Raw genomic sequence first — 21,157 nt, 5'->3', positions numbered from 1 at the left:
AGAGGGCGGGGCTTAGGGTCACGTCCGGGGATGGGGCTCAGAGGACACGCTCAAGGGGGCGGGGCTTAGCGGCCATGTTCAAGGGGCGGGGCTTAGGGGACATGTCCCGGGGGGCGGGGCTTAGCGGACAGCCTCGTGGCGGTCTCGAGGTGAGTGACAGCGCGGGATCGTTTCGCGCCCTTTCTTCCCCCCCTCACGGCTGCCTGAGGGGGCGGCGGGGTCGTGCTGCGGGCGGGCGCCTGGCGGAGCCTCGGAACGGAGCGGGCTCCGTGAGGGCGGCGAGGAGGGGGCAGGGATTGAGCGGGGTGACAGCGCGCAGCCCCGCGTGGCGTTTGGGTGAGTCGCGAGGATGCGTTAGAGTGAGAATGGCCGAGCCACAAAGCCGCGTTTCTGTTTAAAAGAAGTATTGGCAGCTCCGTCAGCAGAGCCGGTGCTGTGGAGAGGCCGTTTGTGCCGCTGGGCAGGATGCGTTTAGTCCGGCCCTGGAACGTGACACTCAATCACTGCGATGCTTTGTGTTACGTGCACTAAAATCTGCGTTAAAACTCTTCTTCTTCCTGTGCTCCTCCTTACCAAGAAAATAAACGACAACAACCAATAAAAGGAATAAAATAATACTGCCATGGGAACTGTAAGTTCCCACAGAGCTTTGTCTTAAGGACCGCTACACATCATACAGCTATTTTCCTCCGAGATTTCCCCTTAAATGTCCCATCTCAAGCAGTTTTTTAGCCAGATGGAGAATTACAATAATTTCTCCAGGCTGCAATAAAGAAGAATTCAGATTTTTTGAGTCACTTCTGCTTTAAAGGCGAATTCCCGGCCAGCAGCTCTGACATACAGCGCTGGGGGCTGGAGGGGCTGGGAGGAGTTTTCTTCTCCTTCTCACTTTCTCGGAGCAGCTTCATGTTGTGGATTATTGAGACTCCTTTTCTGAACAAAAGCTTCGTGCCTGGGAAGGTGCTGAGAATACTAATCTTTAACAGCGCTCTGGTGTGAATGAAAGATCAGCCATTTTCACACGCAGTTTTCACTCAGTGCCCTAAGGAGCTTTCTTTCAGCTCTCTCGCTTTCCAGCCAACGTTAGGTCAGAGAGAAGACAAAACTGATATGTTTTGAAAGAAATATAATGCATTCTTCTCTCCTTTTTGGCTTCTGCATTTGCTGCCAAGACTCCGCTGCCCAGCAGGACGGTGCCATGTCTCTGCAGGCTTCCAGCCTAAGCCATTCCATGATTCCATAGCCTGCCTTCTCCACGCTTGTCTGAAGGTCACCCTCTCAGGTAGCCCATAAGCTGCCTCAGTGTTGTGAAGTCGAGCTGAAGCTGAGTGCCAGTGTGAGCTCCTCCAGAGATCTGTCAGGAAATCACTTGGGATCTTGGCAGTTTTTCCTTAGAGGAGGATGAAAAAGACTCAGTCTAGGGTTTGTTTTTGTTTTGTTTATTCCTCCTTGAAGATCCAGTGTTAGTAATCTACTGCACTACCTTTTGTTTCAGTCTTATGTTCTTATCCCGGGGTAGTTGAGAGCAATGATTTTTTCAGTAACCTTTTCTTCAGCTAAAAGCCAGAATCCTGTAATGCGAAGAATAATGGAAGTAGTTACTGTAAACTAATTAACTTCTATTTCGTTGCGCTGCAGATTAACTTTCTAAAGCCTTTCATTTCTTTTTATTCTGGAAGCTGCCTTTTTTGCTCTGGAAGGCAATCTAGAGGGGGAGGCTGTGCTGAAATATCTCTGGCCTCTGTGCACAGCACAGCATGGCTGTGCAGCTCCTGACTGGGTTCCTGCATATTGTCTGGTCAGAGTCAGTGCTGAGAGCCGGGGATCTGATTAAGTGGTTCATACCTCACCTAACTTTTCCTGCTCTGAAAGGCTTTGTACTATAGAGATCGGACAACATATTGTCACAGCTTGCTTGCGTTTTCAATCTTGCATCCTTTACTTGGGAAAGAAAAACACTAACAAATGGAGAGCAGACTGAAGGCCGGTGCTCCCAGCAGGCAGGCGATCCCGGCTCATTCTCCTCCAGCTCTCAGGAAGCGACAGCAGCAGCTCTGTCAGTGCAGTGCTCCATGGGAGGGCAGCGAGATAGCCTGTGTGTTTCCGATGTGGTAAGTCAACCCTTGGACATCAAAGTGATAAGGGAAGTAGCAGTGCAGGCTCCTGAGGAGCACGCCCAACCTTAGAATATTATGGAAGTAAAATCCACCTCACAGTGTTGTTCTGTTTTTTCTCTGTTGCATCTTTTATGGTCCCTTTGTCTGCACTCCTGGCCAAATGAGCATGACAAGAGACTGAGTCATGCTATCTGTGTTCTCTGCTGGCAGCTTTATACAAATCAAGTTACCATCATGAACCTGTCATAAGACATTATCTCATAAGGAAGTACTGAATTCTCTTAATGTTTAAGGTGATGTCAGGTGAGACTGAAGGATACTAGAGAAATGTTACAGCAACTGTCAAACCGAAGCCTAAACAAGTTAAAGGAAAGAGAGCTCCTGATGTTGGTTGTATTTGTAAAGCCACTGTTGTGCTACCTTCTTCATGCAGGGCATGAGCATCCTTGGTTATAAAACACCCTGCTATATGCATAATAAAGGCTCAGACTTTTTCTTAGTGAAGAAGCAGCCCAGGCAGAATTCATAATGGCTTTAAAACATCTTTTGGCAGCCTTGTGGCTTTTCCTAATTTGCTGAATTAAGTAAAACTCTCTGGTACGTCACGAGAGTAGGATCGTGTGTGCTGCGTGCCAGCCAATTCCTTTTTGTGCAGTGCTTGAACTGGAGATGTGTCCTGTGCAATGTGTTTAAAAGTCATCTCTGCATCACACTGAATCTATCTGGTAAGGTCAGGGAGTTCTAAAATCTCCACGAATCTTTGCAAAGGTCTTTAGCTATTCTGTAGAGTTTTATGTGAGCATCCCAGTCCTTCCTCTGCTCCTGACATGGCTGGCTTCTGTCTTCTGCAGGCTCCACAGGCCAAGCAGTAAATATTTATTTTGAGTCATATGAAATCTTTGGCTGTAACAATAGGAACTGTGGATATTTTGTGAGGATGGTTTCAGCCAGGGTAGAATGTAGCCGAAGTCCCTGCTGCTTCAGCCCTTATCCCTGTTCTGAATACCTAGGAAAGGCTTAATAGAAATATTTTCCACTGAGTAGATTACAGGTGATAGATTTGGTTTGAAATAGCTTACAAGTTGGGCAATAAACAGGCTTAAAGCAGAGTAAAAGTGATTACAGTTGAATCTGAGCAGTAGTTAATGATTAGCCTTTGATATAGATAGTGATACTCATTCTGCTGGTCAGCATAATCTCAAAGTTTAGAAGCTTTGGGCTGTCTCAGCATTGTAGCCTATTTGGAGAAGTCTGCTCTCTTGCAGGCAGTAGGTGGAAAATCTGTCTCTGGAATAGTAAGTACTTAGACTTTTTATTTTTTTTTAAGCTCTGGATCATTTCTGCTCTGGATTAGCATCTCCGTGGCAGTCCAGGGCCTTGAAAGCTAGATGAAAAAGGCAGTGTTTAAGGCTTTTTTTCCAGCATGGTTCATTGTCACACAGAGCTGGGTTCAAAAATCTGTTGATCGCTATCAGTTGTAGCTTTCCATGCCCTGGAGCTGATCCTGTCAGAAGAGCATCATGAGACCAAGACTACTTCACTCTTCAGAGACAAGTTCCTTCCCAGAGTATGGCTTGATTCCATCACCCTTTCCCATTTCCTGGTATTGCAGGTCTTCTCTGTTACTGAGGTGAAAACAAGTGAACGTGGGATTGTATTTTTGCCTCTCCAAAAGTGAAAATGTAGTGCTAGGCTGTTCTATGGACTAGGGCTATGAGTTTGTCCTCTGAACTCTTACAAGTATTGGCATGACTGTATGCCACATATACCATACTCTTGCTGTTATCTGAGATCAGAGAGCAAAACTAGGAAGGTGCCTCTGGAGATACATATTTAATCATCTGCTGAAACACAGATTGACAATGCGCAACTCTATAGAAAGGATTTTGCTGGTGAGGACTTATGTTCTACTTCGCATTTTGCTCAGAAACAGCTATGTTCTACTTTGCATTTTGCTCAGAAACAGCTTTAGGCTTCTCAAAACAAACTGGTGTTACAAACAATCAGTGCACAAAAGAATTTGTTTCTTGGCTCTGGTAGAGCAAGCTTTTGTTTTATGGCGTAGGTGGTGATGCAAAGTGAACAAGCATGCACTGTACTCCTGTAAGCAGGGAAAACAGTACTTTTCTAAGTGTCTCCTTTGCAAACTATTAGGACATTAATGAAAAGCCCACATTTAAGAGGTGACCCTGACATGTTAGACTGGGACTTGGAAACCCAAGTGTGTTCCCATGTAAGCTGACATCAACAGTGCATGGCTATTGCAGCAATGCCTGGCATAGGCTGGAACCGACAGCTCCAGGGAAGGTGAGTGGTTGAGTGGCTGCCTTAAAGTGCTGCATCTGCACATGGGCCCATACCTGTTTGTAGACAAACAGCCACTTAACTGTGAGAAGAAAGGGAGGAAAAATTAGAATGAAATGTGCTCCTGGGATTTTTATTCAAGGAAGCTCCCACGTGTGGTAAAAGTGTGATGAAGGTGTTGCTCTGTGATGAGTGCATGACAGTACAGGAGATGGAAGAGCACGTATGAATTGCTTAGATCAATATGTTTCGTATCATATGTGTGGAATGGATTCCAAAATGGGATTAACAGACTTCTGGAGGTTGTTTTTCTTTTCCAGAGTCTAAAACATACCTGAAGGCCAGTTTAGGACTTGTATGACTGTTCTGTTCTCGTGCTAAGTCAGTATACGATGGTGAAAAACAGCCAAAGGAGAAAAAAAGCTTCTTTTCTGCATGTGCAGGTTTGTGTCTATAGCTAAGTTGTTATTAGCTGATTCATTAAGTTAAAACTATCTGTGTTACCTCAGCTCATTGCCTGAGCTCACTGGAGGGAAGATTTCTCTGCCAAAGGATCCCCAGAGTGAAATGTTCAACAAAGGGAGCTTTTTAGTTAGACTACAGATCTGGATCCAGGTCCTAAAATGATGGATTTTGCTCTCCAGAGTACACAGCAGCTCCACATCATCTCTACAAGAACAGACAGGTCCTTCACACATACAGAACATCAAACTACATGTGTAGCTGTTGTGCTTAGGTGGCAGTAAGGTGCTGACCAGGCAGCCTGCTCTTGCCGAGCCTGCTTGATCAGAGAAGTTAGACTGGGTGATCTCAGGAGGTCTCCTAGACCTCAGCAGTTCTGGCACCAAAATTGTTAACCACTGATTCTCCAGATACAGCACTAGGAACAGTAAGGCCAAGCAGAAGAAAGTGTGTCGGTCATCTGAATCATGTGTTGATGGCTCTCTTTTATGTTACTGTTTTTTTTTCACTCTCTGCATTAGTTCCATCTCCATGAAATAGAGTTAGTTATTTATGATCTCACTAGATAGCATCTGTGGTCTGTATGAAAGGCCATCATGAAGAGTGTTCTCTTTTAGGGCATACTGAGTCACACTGCATTTTTGCAACTGTATAAAATGTTGCTTGCTTTATTGAGAATGTGCTTGCTGGCTCCTAGTTTCATTCTGTGTCTCCAAAGATTACTTTTCACTCTTGAAGGATTTAAGGCCGGAAGGCACCGTTTGAGCCAAGTCTGGCCAGAGCTGCTCATGGTATTTATTCACGTGTGTCTTCTCAAACCACACAGCAATGGTTTATTAGATATCATCTTGCAGGTATCTTGTCTAATGTTCCATGTTGATGGATTGCTTCGGTGTGTGGCTGCTGAATGGTCACAAACAGAAATATAGCTCCTTACCCTCTCAGCAAGGATACTCATATTGTATGAGGCAAGCTGAGCCATCAGTGCTGCAGGTAGTTTGAACCTGCGGGAATCTGCTTGCTGAATTAGTGAGCACGGGAGAGAAAGTCATACACAGAAGTGCTTTTGTTTTTTTGTTTTTCTTTTTCAGACTGAAGTTTGGCCTTCATTATATATTCAGTAAAAATGTCTGTTGTAGGTAGAAGAATTTGTGCTTGATGAGGACATATAAGATAGGGGGAGGAACTGGATGTGAGTTTCTTCAGAGATGGATTTTCTGAAGAAGCAGAAGTTGCCCAGTATCTGTTTCAGGGTAAATATTCCGAAACAGATGTTATATTATTTTTTTTAGATTAAAAAGTTTTTGAAGTGTATTGCAGGGCTCGGGGCTCTGCAGTGCTTCAGTTCTGTGTCATGGGAGAAGCAGCAGGATGTATTCCATCCCAGTGGTCACCACTCCTGCACTCAGTTGTGTAACATTACTGCCGAGCATAAGGAAGTATCTGCTTACTCAAGAAGTTACGTAATCCTGGAAAATGCAGATCACAAATAACTTCTTTTCTGTCCTCTTCACCTCTTCCAGCTGCTGTCTCGTTTCTTTTTGCTGGTAGCAAGGAGAGTTACGCTGCTCACTTCAGCTGACAAAGAAGCACTACAAAATTATTAGCAAAGCAGCCCTGACTGAACGTTGTGCACAGTAAGATTGTGCTGGGCTGTTCTGGCATCCCAGCAAGTCCTGTTGGACCATTGGGATTTTAACCATCCTGCCTTATCTCTGCTTAAATACAGCGCAGTCCTGGGAAGCCCTCAGGTTTCTGTTCCAGGGTGCTGAGTACTGGGTGTGCTGAGAGCTGAGGACCAATTACTGCACTCCTGCTCCATACCCTTGATGATCACAGGGAGAGAGATGGAGCTGTGATAAAGCGGACAGACAGACTGCAGACTCAGGGTAATTGCTTCGGAAGCCTTTGACATGCACAAGGTTTGCAGAAGACATTCTTCTCTGGATGCCTCCTGGGAACTGCCTTTGATGGAAACTTGTTAGCACTAGCTCTGCATTCACACTGCTGTTGGCTGTAAGGAGTTTTGATGTCTGACATGCTTTTGTGAGAGCCCTTTTATAAAGAAGTGTTATCACAGCATCCTCAGTAAGTTTTTAGCATTTCTAATGCTGTAGTGCACCCAGATGAGCGACAGAGCTATTGTATGGCATCTCCTTTGCTTTGGGAGCTGTGGGACTGGCACTGCTCCTCAGGTCTGGTGTCTTCTGAGATGCCTCAATTCTGCTCTTCTAAAACATCTGTTTTCTTTGGGTGGCAGGAAGCAGGAGACAGCTGCCTCATCCAGCTGGATGGGAAGGAAAGGAACCAGCAGTGCAGAACAGCAAGTATGTGATGTGAAAGGTCAGTGATGGAAGAAAGAGAGAAATGAAAACAAGCAGGGGGGAAATACTGTGTATGTATAGAAGGGAAGAAGCTGTTTGTGGTGAGTGCAGAAATCCTCAGTGTGTTGCAGAGCTTCAGAACAAGCTTTGGCACCTGAGCTGGCGTGTGGACCTCTTTGATTTGTGAGAAGATCTCACTGGAGTTGAGTGCTTCTCTGTCTAAGCTGCAACAGGAATGTGAGCAAAGGGGAAGGTTTGTTGTGCTCAGAGATGAGCAGATGGATGTTGGAATGTTGAAGAGATCCTGCTTGCCTTTGTCACTGTTCACATACACTCTCCTCTGATGTAGCATTTCACCTTTTCTGAATACTTTGGCATTTGTTGGTGTACATTAGCAGTGAAGCAGCAGTGTGCTGCTGACATGTCTGTTCTGGCCTCTGCTTCTGGTCAGCAGGTGGGTGGCTGTGGGCCAGGAGAGCTGTGCTTGTTTCCTGAGCTGCATGTTTGATTTGCTCAGCTTGTGACTGTCAAAGCAGGCCATGGTTGGAATGTGCTCAGATCCTTAAAACTGTCCCACTGGGACTCTACGTTAATTTAACATCCCTCAGGTTAAAAGTATTTGTGTTTTATTAGGGCGTGTTTTATTATTGCTGGTATATTAGAATACTCAGTTCAGTGTGTGTTTCTAACGTCTGTTTCTCCAAAACTTGTTCAGTATATCCTTCATGGCTGTCCTTTGTGTGAACGAGAACCATGCATGTATGTGTCACCAGCCATCGTCAGCCCCTGACAGCTTTCAGTATCTGTCCATTACCCAAAAATAACTCCCTCAAGCCTATCTCTTGTGGCAGATGTGTGTTCAACAGCATCTGCAAAAACAGCACCTGTAGACAAGGCAAGTAGTGAGGTGTATTTTGCAAGCCTGTATGTCTTGTGGTATTCACAGGAGCTGCCAAATTCAGTTCCAGTGGCTCTCCTAGGGGCACGTCCTTTCCTTTTGTATTTGTCAGTGCCAGGACTAGGCTCTGTTTGCAACAGCATGGCAGTGGTCTAGTCAGATATACCCACAGCTGTACTGTGAGCCCAAAAGCCTGTTGCACAAGTTCAAAAACATTTTCCAGCACAGTATGTTAAGAGATGTTCTTCTCTTGGGTCCTGCAGCAGGAAAGGCAGCTTGGGGAGCAGGTGGGGTGGTGAATCCCCGTGGCTGCAGTCATTGTGGGACTAATCTTACCTTCCCTATTGGTGAGGGTTGAGAGGTGGCCAACACCAGCAAAGGAACTGTTTCAGCTTGGTGTAGTTTGGGACCCTTTGTGGGGATCACACTTGGGTCCTGACATGAAGTTTCTGTGCATTTCAGGTGCTTGAGCCTGGGCTGTAAACATCAGGCTTTTCTTGAGGAAGTGAGGTTGCAGCCAGGAGAACATGAGACTTTTCAGTTTTGCCACACTCCTTACAAGCATCCATCATTTATAGCTTTTCCACTTCTTGTAGTTTCAGTGTGGCTGAGCAAAAGGTTTGTCTGGAGCGGAGTCCCTCTGTTACTCAGCCTGCCCAGCTCAGCATTATTTTCTCCATCTGTAAGATCTCTTGCCAGAACTTCTTAGCTTTTCCTCCACTATTGTTGGTTCTATAGCTGTACATTTGCTATGCAGAGTTGTTTCTGCAGCCTTCCGCTTCATTGGGCCCTTAGTAATGACATGGGCTGGCATGATACTCTGCTTCATGAAGTTCAGTGCATTGTCCTGTAAAGAACAGTCTGTCCTGAGATTATTTTTTTTTCATGTTCAAAGATTTAGAGATTCCCTGGGGAGGCTGGATAAGCTGGAAGATTAAGAATGACCTCCTAAGCAGATCAAGCAGAGCCTCTAACAGAAGGTGCTCAGACAGGTTTGCTATGAAAATAAACTCCCTGCAAGGGATGTGGCTGTAGCTGTGTTAGGAGGAAGAGCTCTGTCCCCTTTTCCAGTGTCAGGGATCATGCTGAGTGAATGCAGTCCATTCTAACCCTAGTTGTGTATCTAGGTTTTGCTTTGGTTCAGTATGAAGGACTGACGCTGATATTTTTGTCAGCTTCTCTTAGCCTTAATTAAAAGTTGACTAATGGATGTAACTGCTGTGAGTTACCAAATGTTGTGCAACTCCTGTGAGAGGCAGCATCTCAGATGGAATCTGTGTTCTGAAGTTGGACTGCCAGTTTTTGCTACATGCAGGAGTGTAAAGTGATAATTTCTTGAGGAGGGTGCAGTCTGTTTCTTGGGGAAAAGCCATCCTTAAAATGAGAGGGACAAATATGTATTGGTACAAGTGCAGCTTGTGGGGAAAAAAAACCATAAGGAGTTAGGAAGTAAAACTCAAAGGAACTGTGGCAGCCAGGAGCCCTGAAGGGTATAGCTTTGCAGCTCAGATGAAGTGTGAGAAAGCAAGAACAGCAAAATAACTCCACTTGGCATGGCTCTTTTGGAACCTTTGTCAAGACCCACGGGCACCCCTAAAGCTCCCCAAGCAGAAGGTGCCCATACTCGCAGAGTATTGCCCCCAGCCTTGGCATCTGGCCTTCTGCAGAGAGCCTCAGTTGAATTCTGGCTTATCTCTCACCCTCAGAGCTCCTGGCATGGGTGGTGTAGGCTTTGTTCACTTTCACTGCCTGTCCTGCCTCGAGTCAGTGTTTGTTGGCATGGCCTTAAGAAAAGGACATCTCTTAGCCTGGGCAAAAAGTCAGACTTGGGAATGGTTTGGGAATGATGGTGATTCTGAGATGCTGTGTGTTCTGTTGGCACCTTTGGCATCCCTGGCTGGGCAGCAGTGGTTCCAGCCTGGGGTTTTTGATAGAGGTGATGAGAGGATTAATTCTTCCATTATGCCACTTGGGTTGTGTGTAATAGCAGCCAAGAGCCGGTCCTCATGTGCTACTTACTTGACTGCATCTCCTTGTAACATTCTTGCTGCCTGCCACCACACCATGCTTCACATTCTTCTTTTGAGGATGAACACAACGTGTTGCAGGTGATGTTTGCCCATCATACCCTGCGCTCAAGCCAGAGTTTTCTTCCTTCTAGATCTTCTGGAAGCACACACAGCTCAGCTGTATGCCTTGTGTTTACAGGGTGAATGTACCCTCTGCCTCTGTGTCTGTAAGGCACACTGTATTAAAATAACTGAAGAGCAATCTTTAAAGTGTGCCAGTAGAGCTTGGCACAGGAAGGCTCTGGCTGGTGTTGCTGGGCTGAATTTGTGTCCCTCAGGTGTGCCTCCGAGCAGCTCTGAAGTGAAGCCTGAGATCCTGAAGGAGGAGCAGTAGGTCCACGAGTTAGGAAAGGAAGTGGTTAAAGTTGTCCAGTTTGCCAGGAAATTGAATTGACTGCAAGCAGTGCTTAGGTCTTACAACAAGCTTGGGCTATTCAGTGGAGGCCACTGTCAGAGCCAGGGAGCGGTGCAGTAGCGTGTGCAGACGCTCTGCTTCCCCTCCCACCTCCACTTACTGCACTGAAGGGGGGAAAAAAAGAAAAAATTGGGCTCAAGGCTGTGAGCTCAGAGCCAGGGTAACTCAACTAGTCTGCCAGCAGGACTGCTGTGAGTAGAACACTGATAACTTTGGGCTGCCTTTTCCATTACTTACGTCTTTCATATGTAACATTCCTTTGTGTCACGCACGACTTGGGCTGTATGCGATGTGCAAGCAAGAGATTTTTGCCTTTCCAACTTGCTGCTTTTAATATTTCTCCCTTGGATTACTCTAGAGTGTTTTCATTTTGATTGTCAGTAAAGCTTACCAGATATTTTTCACTTCTTCTTCAGAAGGAGAGGAGGACCCCCTGGCCCAGTTCTCACTGTCCGAAACACTGTTGGAGATACATTAGGTAAGAATCACTCCAGCAGAGGAGCAGCAGGAAGGTTCTACACAGAACCAGCTGATCGGCAGGGCTGTCCTGTGTGCTGCTGCTGCGTCTGCTGCTGCGTGGAGCACCTGCAGCCAGCACTCTGCTGAACAAATCACTGGTGTGAGGGAAGCTGGAGAGGTGTTACTTGGTGATTCAAGTCCTCTTGGGCAAAGCCAGTGGAATTAGTTTTATTTCTTGCTTTTTCAGAACTGGCGTGGGAAGGATGGGGCACTGTTTTGAAGGGAAGGGTTTGCTGCTGTAGTGAGCATTCATCTAGGGCTCCATCGTTAATCCTATTAGACTTCTGATTTGGAAAGTGGCTTCGTTCCTTTTGAATCTGACTCTAAGGAAGCTCTGTTTGTGTGCTGAGTTTCAGGCTGAGCTGGCTTCTGGGAGCTTGGCAGACCCTTCCCATGGTCTGTCCTGTTTCTGCATGTCTTGTGTTTCTTATTAAAAGCTGCAGCACCTTTGGGTAGCTGGAAGGCTGTTTACAATGGAAAAATATGACTTTATAATTTACTAAAATTTGGCAGAACTCTAGATTCTAGTTTCCAGGGCAAAGCTACAGCAGATTGGGAACATACAGAGATTGTATATAATGGCAGTTGTCTTATGGCTGAGACCTGCTTCAGAAGGAGGCTTTATATTTGGCATCTCATCAGGTCCAGTTCATTTACCCTGTTTCTGTTGTGCACTGGCACAAGATCCATATCTTTCTTTCATTTCTGCATTCCCTGAAGCTGCTACTATGGCTTCCCTGAGTGCGTGAAACTGGAAAAATGCTTGCAGAGGGCTAAAGTTAGGTCTGATGCTGAACCTGAGCTAATAGTTTGTTGTTGCCAGATCCCGTTCCTGTCTTCAGGATTCTCCTGAATCATCCTATTTTGCTGAGCTGTGAAGGTGGCATTGCAGTGGAAGGATACAAATATCTTGTGTGAACAGAGCCTGCCTATGTGCTGAGGTCTGCCAGCTCAAAGCAGCACCAGTCCTGCACAGAGTTCTGAGTTTGGCTGCTTTCCCTGAAAACCAGAGAGGTCACAAAATGGAGCCTGTGGCTTCTCTGGCCTGGGACAACAGCACCCGGAGGGAAAGAAGTCCTGGGAAGAATTTCCTCATTCTTTTGCCCTGTCCCACCCTGTTTGTTTTCTTATGCAGGAGATTACTGCAGAGTAAAAAGAAATCTTTGTGTGTGCGCGTCCCTGGTAACTGTGCAGCACTGAGGCAGGTGTACCATGCGGTCTGCACCCTTCAGGTGTGCAAACACTGAGAAATGCTGGAGCCTGGTGCAGCCTCCATCTGGTTCGGGTCCCCTGGCCAGGGGTGCTCAGAAGCCCACCCCAGTGCCTCCTTCCCTCTGTGCAAACATGAAGCAGGCAGCAGTCGAGAGATCAAGTCATCTATTCAGACTAAAATACCTGGTGCTGAAATGTTGAGTTTGCACAAGGCTTAAACCTATTTAGAGAATTTGCTGCAATAGAAACTTGCATGTTTGTGGTTGGTTTTTTTTTCTTCCCAGTTATGGAGTCAGACTAGTTAAAAAATGGTGACTTTGTTTCATGGCCAGCAGAGCTCTGTGTCAGTCAGTGCCTCTCTGCTAAAGCAAACCAGAGCTTTGTAACTTGAAATATTTGCCTTTAATCTGTTCTTCCTGCTGCCCCAGATACTGTTTTTTACCCCAAGGCGCAGTTTGAGACCTGCCAGACTGTAACTCAGACTTATTCCACTGGGTTATTCCACTGGAAGTGATTCATTTTTAAGCAGAGTTTTTGTCCACGTGTTATCAGAAGACGTAACAGAAAATATGACTGTAGTGTCTCAGTGTAGGTTATTTTATCTTACATTACTTAATTCTCATGCTTTTCAGTATCTCATAACATGTCTTTCAGTGGTAGGTAACTGCAGCAGGGAGATGGATTTGGTGTGAGAGCACCAATGTGGAAAGTTGCTATGCTGGTGAGCATCAAGCATGGCCTTTCTAAGCTGTACAGGACTCTGCCCAGCCACATGTGAATGCTGTCCTTATTGGTAAGGTTAGTACTCCGTAAATATCTAGAGAAAAAGCATGCTGTTTTTCTCAATACAAGTGACAGTAAATTAGGAAAAACTGGACACAAACCAACCACGGAGGGAGTTTTTAACCTGGTATAGAAGTAGCTTCTGTAGAACCTGCAGTGTTTGAAGGAAACGTAACATTCTGAAATGAATGAATAATAAAATTGGACTGTAGTCGTTAGTGAGAGTGTGTAACAGTCAAAGCAGAAGCTATGGGTCAGTCAACTGAAAGAAGGGGGAAGAGAGAAGATTTGGGCCAGAGGAGAGGGGAAGTTCTTGGTTTGTTTCATTCCTCTTATGGGACGCTTATCTTTGATCTTGCAGTTTAAACCATGTTGGCTGCTCTTCCCTTTTTGCTGCAGAAGTTGTTTTGAAGCATGTGTGTCTTGGCAGATGATTCTTTTTCCAGCTGTTTGTATTTTGGAACTCCACTTCTAGCTCTTGAGTATTTGGTCTCAGAAAAAAATGTGATTTTACAAGCTTTGCTGTGTGAAATTTGTGCTGTTTGCTCTGCAGGTGTCCTTTGGTAATGCTTATCTGTGTCAGGTGAGCTGTTTATTGCATTAGTCTATTTTTTTTTTCCCCTTTTTTCCCCCTTCTGAACATTTTTCTGAGCTGTTTTTCTGGTCTCAATGTGTAAGTACAGATTAGGGATGATAATGGGTACAAGATATTAACAGAAATATGGACAGGGAATACATTCTGCTCTTAGGCAGTACTAGTAGACTATGAGGTAACTTTCCAAGCAAGTTATTGTGAAGGAACCTGATGCAGTAAGAGGTGTGCTGCAAACTTTATCTGCACAGAGATGCAGAAAATACCTGAGCTATTGTTGATACAGCTAATACTATCCAACTTTAATGCAAATAGGTGCTTAACTCCATTCATTAATGCTAGTGTTTGCAAGGAGCGTTAATCCTTTCTCTTGCTTTCCTGCCCAGAACTGCTAATGTAGTTTTCTTGTTCCCATCAAATCTTCAGCTTCTCTCATGGCTCTTTAACTCCAAAGCCTTTGGAGACCACCTCCTGTCCCTGCTCCTCTGCAGGGACTTGTTGACTGTCCTGAGCCCCCAGTGGTTCCCACGCAGCTCTGTTGTAAGGTCACTGTCACAGACTGAACCAGTTCCACTGGCAGCTGCTTGCTGTTGGGTTTTTCAGTTGCTAACACTGCTTTCAGTTTGGAAATATTTTCTAGAGTTTCACTTTGTATTTTCAGTCTGAATATATTCACACCTACCTGTTCTGTATCTGTACTTCATGATTTCACTTGATTTTTCCTGTGGTCTGTGCTGGGAGGGCACGTAGAGTTCTGGACTGCAGTACAGCAGTGTCAGTACTTATCTTCAGTGGTGTCTGACCTGCACTTTCTGTCACTCTGATGAATGCTGCTGTTTCAGGACTGACCAGTAATCCCGGATTGTTTTTCTTGTTGCTGTTTCCACCTGAAGAACTTTCACTTCACACCAAGCATCGTTACTGGTTATCCATCCCGGGTTGTGCTGGGGTGCAGACTGAGAAGCCATGGGCACTGCTCAGTGTGCTTTTGTTTTCGATGTGGTATGTCCAGACATACCTTATTTGAAGTAACCTGATAAGGGATTCAGGCTGTCAGCCTTCTGAGTGTTTCTCTCATTGTGTGTAATGTGATTAGAGGGGAGATGTGACAAAGTAAAACTCATGGAAATGCAATTGGATTGCCTGTGGCTATTGCAGACCTTTGCCTGGCAATAGGTTTTGTACCACTAACATAATTTCTTCGTTAAACATGTTCCCAATAAAAGGCATAACTGCCAATTAAAAGAAATACTGTATCCTGATCCTTTAGTATATGCAATTTAAAATGGACTTTGAGATATTTTTTGCCACTTGCATGACTGCAATTGAGAAGAGACAGAGATTTTTTTTCCTCTGACAGATAAGAAATGTTCCTTTGTGCTGAGCACTTGTCCCCATGTCCTACCTCAATCACATTAGGCTGCTTTTCTGGCAAGAATGTTTAGAATGGTGCAGTAAGGCAGTGCTGTAAAGCTGTGAGGGACACACCTCCTTTATATTTTCCTGCTTGCTTTGCTATGTGTTCTCTAGTTGGAGTGCAGGACCAAGGGGATGCTCCAGAAATTTATTCGTAGACAGTAGTTCTCAGGCAATACCTTGATGGCTTATTTTCTCTTTCCATAGCAGCAGAGAAACCATACTCTGCTTAGACAAGTATTGCTTTCTATTAGATTTTTCCCCTTTGTTTTTCAGGGTCCCGCTTTTCTACGTGCCTTTTTGAATGCCTCTGCCATAAAGATGTCTCACCACATGATGAACAGCTCCACATTGACGACCACACATCCTGAGCATCACCACTCTACAGAGTCTCCAGGAGGTGGCCATGGATCTGGGATGATGATGATGGTAAGTGGTTAGTCAGAATTAACCGCTTTTTTACTTATTTACTTGTTTGTGGTTCAGGGTAACTTGTTTTGCTATTCAGAAGTGGAAATTTAACTTAGCTGTGAAAGGCGTGAATCAATCCAGTTAATAACAAGCCCTGTTGTGGTTCTTTGATGGTGAAGGAGTGGTAGGAGGTGCTATGCAACATGAAATGTATTTTGGAGCTGGGGATCCTACAACAAAACACTTTTCAGCAAAAACCTTTCTAGCAGCCAGCCAGGTATCTGTTCTCTAGCAAGCTAAGAACAGAAATTCAAAGTGAGCATTTTCCTGCAAGAAAAGGAGATGGATGGAGTTTGTCTGGGCTATTAGTAAAAGCCTTAACCCGCGCTGAGAGGAATGCAAGCTGTTGTAATGGATTGTGTTGACCTGCAGGCAAAAAAACTCCCTGCCCTTTTTCTCCTGAACTGTAAGCACCTGCTGGGCTTATGGAGCAAAGTGCTACAGGGCTCACTGCCACATTGGCGTTAAGGGTGTGTTGGTCCTGCGTCCTGCTGCTCTAGCTGACTTTGATGTAAGCAAGTTCAGACTTGTGTGTACTGACATTACTAAAGCTTTGCAGAGATGCTGGAGTTTCTGTGGAGGTCACTGTAGGATCTGTGCCCCTGAAAAATTTCCAAGTACTTTTTCAGCTGCCTCCCTTTGAATACTGCTGATGCTGAGCTATTCATGCTCATCTTGGTGTTCTTTATGTCTTGGGCAGGCAATGACTTTCCACTTCAGCTATGAGAATGTGCCGTTGCTGTTTTCTGGTCTTACAATCAATACACCTGGAGGTTAGTAGCACTGCCTTGCCCATTCCAAATAAAATAGTTGCAATTAATGAATGTTGCTGGAATTACCTTTTTATACCAAAAGTATCCAGACACACTGCAGCGAATCTGTTCTAAACAACATCTGTGGGGTGAAAATAAGCAAGATGTTCATGTAGTTCCAGAGTTTGACTTGTCTTCCTAGCTGAAGTGGTTTCTAGTTTCGATTAATGGGTGAAATTCCAATTAGTGTGTGGGTTAAATTCACTTCTACCATCTGTATGTGTGTGCTCAGTGCCCAGCTGTAAACTGTGCAGTGTAACATGGTTGATGGATCATAGTGTCTCTTCTGACATGTTTTGAAGCGAATGTTTTCTATTGCACAGATAGAATAACATTTCCTCTTTTGTCAGAAATGGCTGGTGCTTTTGTGGCTGTCTTCTTCCTAGCCATGTTTTATGAAGGCCTTAAGATTGCCCGGGAGTGTCTGCTCCGCAAATCCCAAGTCAGCATTCGCTACAACTCCATGCCTGTGCCGGGTCCCAATGGCACCATCCTGATGGAGACGCACAAAACTGTTGGGTAAGAATCTCACTTCCTTCAGAGACAAATCTCTTCAGCACCCGAGAAAGGCAAAAACTGGGACAGAACAAAGTCTTTGCAGTCACCATAGTTGTCTGCAAAGTAAATTAAATTCAGGCTTGGATGTTGCTCGAACCACTTTGCCACCCAGGATGGAGGACAAAACAGGGAAAGCAGCAAGGGGTCAGATGAGCTTTTTAAAAACCACATCTGGGAAGTTCCCAGGAACAGAATTTATGTGTTATCACCAGTCACCGACAGAAAATATTTAGAATCCTCCTGTTCACAGCTTCTACACAGGAAAAACAAAACAAAACAAAAGCAAAAAACCCCATTCTGCTTATTAATGGAGGGAATAAGAAACTTTCAGAAGTTTCTCAGCTAAAAGTTTAGTCCTCACAGTAAATGCCGAATTTCCCTTACTGTTGATGACCTTTGTAGAGAAAAACTCAGTTACAGGTCACAAACACATGTAGAAATTTGTCCAGACTGCTTTATCTTCTCTGCCATTTCACACCCCCCTTGGCATCTCATTAGCCTAAGAGCTCAGCTTTCTCTTAAGGGATGTGCATTTTCTCATCTGTGCCTCATGGATGGATGCTGACCGTTCTTTGGGTTTTGTGTTCTCAGACAGCAGATGCTGAGCTTACCTCACCTCCTGCAGACTATACTGCACATCATTCAAGTCGTGGTCAGTTACTTCCTTATGCTGATCTTCATGACATACAACGGATACCTCTGCATAGCTGTGGCAGCAGGGGCAGGGATGGGTTATTTCTTCTTCAGTTGGAAAAAGGCAGTTGTTGTGGATATCACTGAGCACTGCCATTAACAAAGGACACTGCCCAGAAGCCCCTCCATCCCACTACTCTCTTAAGATGCAGCCATCATGAAGACTGGATCATCCAAAGTTGAAAGAAAAGACATAACAAACATATACTGGAGTTCACCACAGTTTCCTAGATGGGGTTCAGGGATGTGAGAAGCTGGGATATGCAAGACTCCCATGCTGCACGTTGGCAGCTCATGAATCCCATGATAGCTGTTCTTGGCTAGGATTTGCTTTAGTGTCAGATTGTGCCATGACTGAAATGTAGAGTTTATTCTTTTTTTTTTTTTTTAATGAAACATTTTATTCCTAAATTGTAAATGTTTGTCTGTGAGGATTTTACAAACAGTAGGTAAAGATGGGAGTCACCAATGGAGCCAGTGTGTGCAAATGGCTGTTTTGTTTTAATATGTACACAGTGCCTGGGCAAGTCTCCCTGGCATTGTGGCTTCTGGGGCCAATGATACCTTCTAACACAGAGTTTTGCAGAGGAAGACGTGGTGCTGCTTATCAGACACACTCAGATCTGTCCCATCAAGTGAGTACTTGGACAGAAGTATGTGAGCCCTGTGCTTTGGAGGGTCACGATGAGTCTGTCTTCCAAGCCCACCAGAGTATGATGAATGTTGCTAGACTTCAGATGCCTCCAGCAGTTTTACTCAGCTTCAAGTGGTAACATTTCAATTTGGCTGCCTTCACTTCCCAATCATTGCAATGTATGGAGCAGATACAGAACAAAAATTACATATTTGCAGAGCAAAAATATTTCAAATTGGCCAGTGAACCCATATTGACTTCAGGTTGGGTTGCACCTGAATGGGTCTAGAGCTAGACTTCTGGCTTACTAACACTAATTCTGTACATGAGGCAAGAGACAAATAACTTCATTACACTGAAGGCTAAAATGTCATAATAGGGCGTTCCTTGAGTGAAACAAAGGAAATAAGAAAACTGTTCCTGTGAGAGTGAAATGTGGGAAGGAGAAGAAAGTAACAGTAGGACTACAGCAGCCCTCTGTTAATTCAGTTCATTTGGAGTTGCTTGGGCTGATTAAAAATATATATATATATATATCAAAAGTAAAAATAATCATGCTGTGACTGTATTAGCTTGGAGGTGCAGGAGTTGGCAGTACCAATGGTGGACACCTGTAGCAGCACAGTCAAGAACTTTCCATTCAGGGCTGTGAGCTTTACACATTTCACAGGCAAACCAGGATAGCTTTCAGGATGGGCAAGGCCATCAAAAGGGAATCCTTTTGAGATTTAAGTATCTGGGCACACACAGTAGCAGTTCTTTTCTCTGAAGGTGCTACTAGTCCCACCATTAGCAGCAGCAGAGTAAGGAAAGGCGACCTTTGTGAAGAGGGGTTTGGCTTCTTTAGCTTGTGTGCCTTATGAAGCCAGGCCTACCCTTCTGCATGTGCTGATGCTGCTACCACCAATGGAGCCTGCGTGCTTTGCAAGGCAGCAGGAAATCGGTGGCTGTTGCTGCCTGGCATCCTGCTCAGCTCTGTTCAAGTTAGCCTTCCTGTGGGTGACCCCAAGTATTTATTTGTTCATCTTGTTTTCTTTGGGCGGTGCAAATACTGAACAAAAGGAGATTAATTAAAAGCGAGCTCACTTTTATAGTTTCTTTCTGTAGCAAATTTGCATCCAAGTGAAAGAAACAAAGCAGTTTTCACAGGAAAGTTCTGGACACCTGATGAGAAATAGGAAAAGCTCTTCCCTAGTCAGGTCTCTGGAGTTATGTACGTAGCAGACTGCAGGATGTAGGCAGACCATAGGATGTGCTTTTTTCTGCATCTGTCACAAAGTAAAAACTTTCTGAGCCTTCTAAGCAATCATATTTCTCTGTGAGAGTGGAAAACAGACTCTTCCAATCTGTGTGCGAGTTGTGGGGACATCTTAGTGCTTGTCAGCAAAACACAGCAGGTACGTGTTGGAGCTGGCTGTGTTCTGAAGGAGGGAGAGACCTCTCCTGTAGAGACCTCATCCCTGATTTGAGTTGAGCTGATGTTCCCAGCACCCATCTGTGTGGTTTCCCCTGAACAATCTGCAGCTGTTGCTGTTGCAGGGATGTGTGACTGCGGTGTGTTGACACTAGTTCATTCAGATACCTCTCACTTTCTCTATTGTTCTCTAAAATTAAACTTCTGCTTGACCTGATCTTGCTATCAGTGGAGCTTTTTAGCCACTTTTCCTTTAGCATTCAAGTGCCCAGACTTAAATTCTGACTGTTCCAGTCAGGGAAGGCTATGTTGGAATTATGCAATAGCTGTGACTTTTCTAATATAAGTTCAGTACTGCTAGCTTTTCTGCATCATTCTACATGTATCCTCCTTAGAAATCACCTCTCTTTTGAGGACAATTAACTGTTGACAATCCAGAGAAGCCTCCCTGTGCCCCAGCCTCCCTCAGGCCCACCAGATGTACCAGCTGCTCTTTCAACCCAGGCTGCTGTTTGCTTCCCCAGTCTGAGCAAAACCTGGCCACCCTGCTGATGACTTGCACTTACTGCGTTGGATGCCATCCTGGCCTTTCTGCTGGCTGGATTTAAAGCTGTCCTGACGTTAACACTAAACTTGTGTTGAGTGGTGCTTACAGGGAGGTGAGGATGATTATTAGACTTGAGTAAATGAAGTTCACGTGTCAACATATGTAGCATGCTTAGAATGTGATTCCTGTGTCTGTCTGAACGCACCCTGATGTTTTGTCTTGCTGTGCTGCTGGGTTACCAGCTTGGAAGAAACGCACAGGGAATCCAGGCTGCGTTCAAATGTGGGCTTCTGTTTTTCCCCAGTGCCTTCTCAGTTGGTCTGCAGTCCCAACAGATCCAAACGGATGGATAGTTTTGTTTACAGCGGACTGTCACTTTTGATTTTACTCTTGCTCTTTGTGAAGGTAACTTAACTAGTAACGTATCAAAGATTTCCTGTATATAATTAACTAATAAAATAGATTGCATTTTACTGTGGACGTGTGCTTTAAAAACAACTGTCAGTGCTGCAGCTGCGGTGAGGGCCGGCATCATTCAGTGATGTGAGCTTGTGGGAGCTGTGCAAGTGAGTGTACCTGCTGGGTGGCAGCGTCCATACAGCAAGGAACTGATTTCCCCACCGAGCTGATATGGATTGTGCTCACCCAGATGTGAGAGGAAGCAGTGGGCTGGTTTTTATTCCCCCGTGCAACCAAAGGAGACCCAGGGCCTTTTGTTCCTCCTAAGGCGTTTCCCTGCCAGACTCAAGGTGTGCTGGAAATGCCGAGCAGTAGAGCAGCGCTGCTCACTCGATGCAGCGTTAAGCTCTGCTTTAGCCTGGATCGGGACCTTCCAGTTTAAGGAACAGTTTGAAGCGTTTCAAGTTCTGCATTTCCCCGCCCTGACCGGACAGTCGGTGCCCGCACAGCCACGGGGT

The 21,157-nt window shown here is 45.1% G+C and overlaps 1 protein-coding gene across 6 annotated transcripts; it reads left to right on the top strand.

Annotated features, from left to right (window-relative positions):
- The first annotated feature begins 40 nt into the window (after positions 1–40).
- On the top strand, positions 41–20,713 carry SLC31A1 (solute carrier family 31 member 1). Of its 6 annotated transcripts, XM_072352539.1 has the most exons (7): positions 104–149; positions 7,144–7,226; positions 11,006–11,067; positions 15,388–15,540; positions 16,283–16,355; positions 16,745–16,913; positions 17,544–20,713. In XM_072352539.1, the coding sequence occupies exons 4-7, from the start codon at positions 15,433–15,435 to the stop codon at positions 17,743–17,745; spliced, it is 552 nt and encodes a 183-aa protein (XP_072208640.1). In that variant the 5' UTR covers positions 104–149; positions 7,144–7,226; positions 11,006–11,067; positions 15,388–15,432; the 3' UTR covers positions 17,746–20,713. The 6 variants fall into 6 exon arrangements, with proteins under 6 accessions (XP_072208641.1, XP_072208638.1, XP_072208640.1 ...); XM_072352540.1 differs by lacking the exon at positions 7,144–7,226 and having other exon boundaries at positions 41–149; XM_072352536.1 differs by lacking the exons at positions 104–149; positions 7,144–7,226 and adding an exon at positions 2,092–2,111.
- Positions 20,714–21,157: the final 444 nt, after the last annotated feature.

Source organism: Excalfactoria chinensis, chromosome 18, assembly GCF_039878825.1.
Source record: "Excalfactoria chinensis isolate bCotChi1 chromosome 18, bCotChi1.hap2, whole genome shotgun sequence".
In the NCBI taxonomy this organism is placed as follows: Eukaryota; Metazoa; Chordata; class Aves; order Galliformes; family Phasianidae; genus Excalfactoria; species Excalfactoria chinensis.
This window is presented reverse-complemented; position numbering and strand designations above follow the sequence as displayed.

Excerpts from the sequence above, each read along its gene's own strand:
- SLC31A1 (XM_072352540.1), top strand. The coding sequence starts at position 15,433 with ATGTCTCACCACATGATGAACAGCTCCACATTGACGACCACACATCCT. Across the intron at positions 16,356-16,744 it reads TACAATCAATACACCTGGAG|AAATGGCTGGTGCTTTTGTG; the intron begins GTTAGTAGCACT and ends CTCTTTTGTCAG. Across the intron at positions 16,914-17,543 it reads GAGACGCACAAAACTGTTGG|ACAGCAGATGCTGAGCTTAC; the intron begins GTAAGAATCTCA and ends TTGTGTTCTCAG.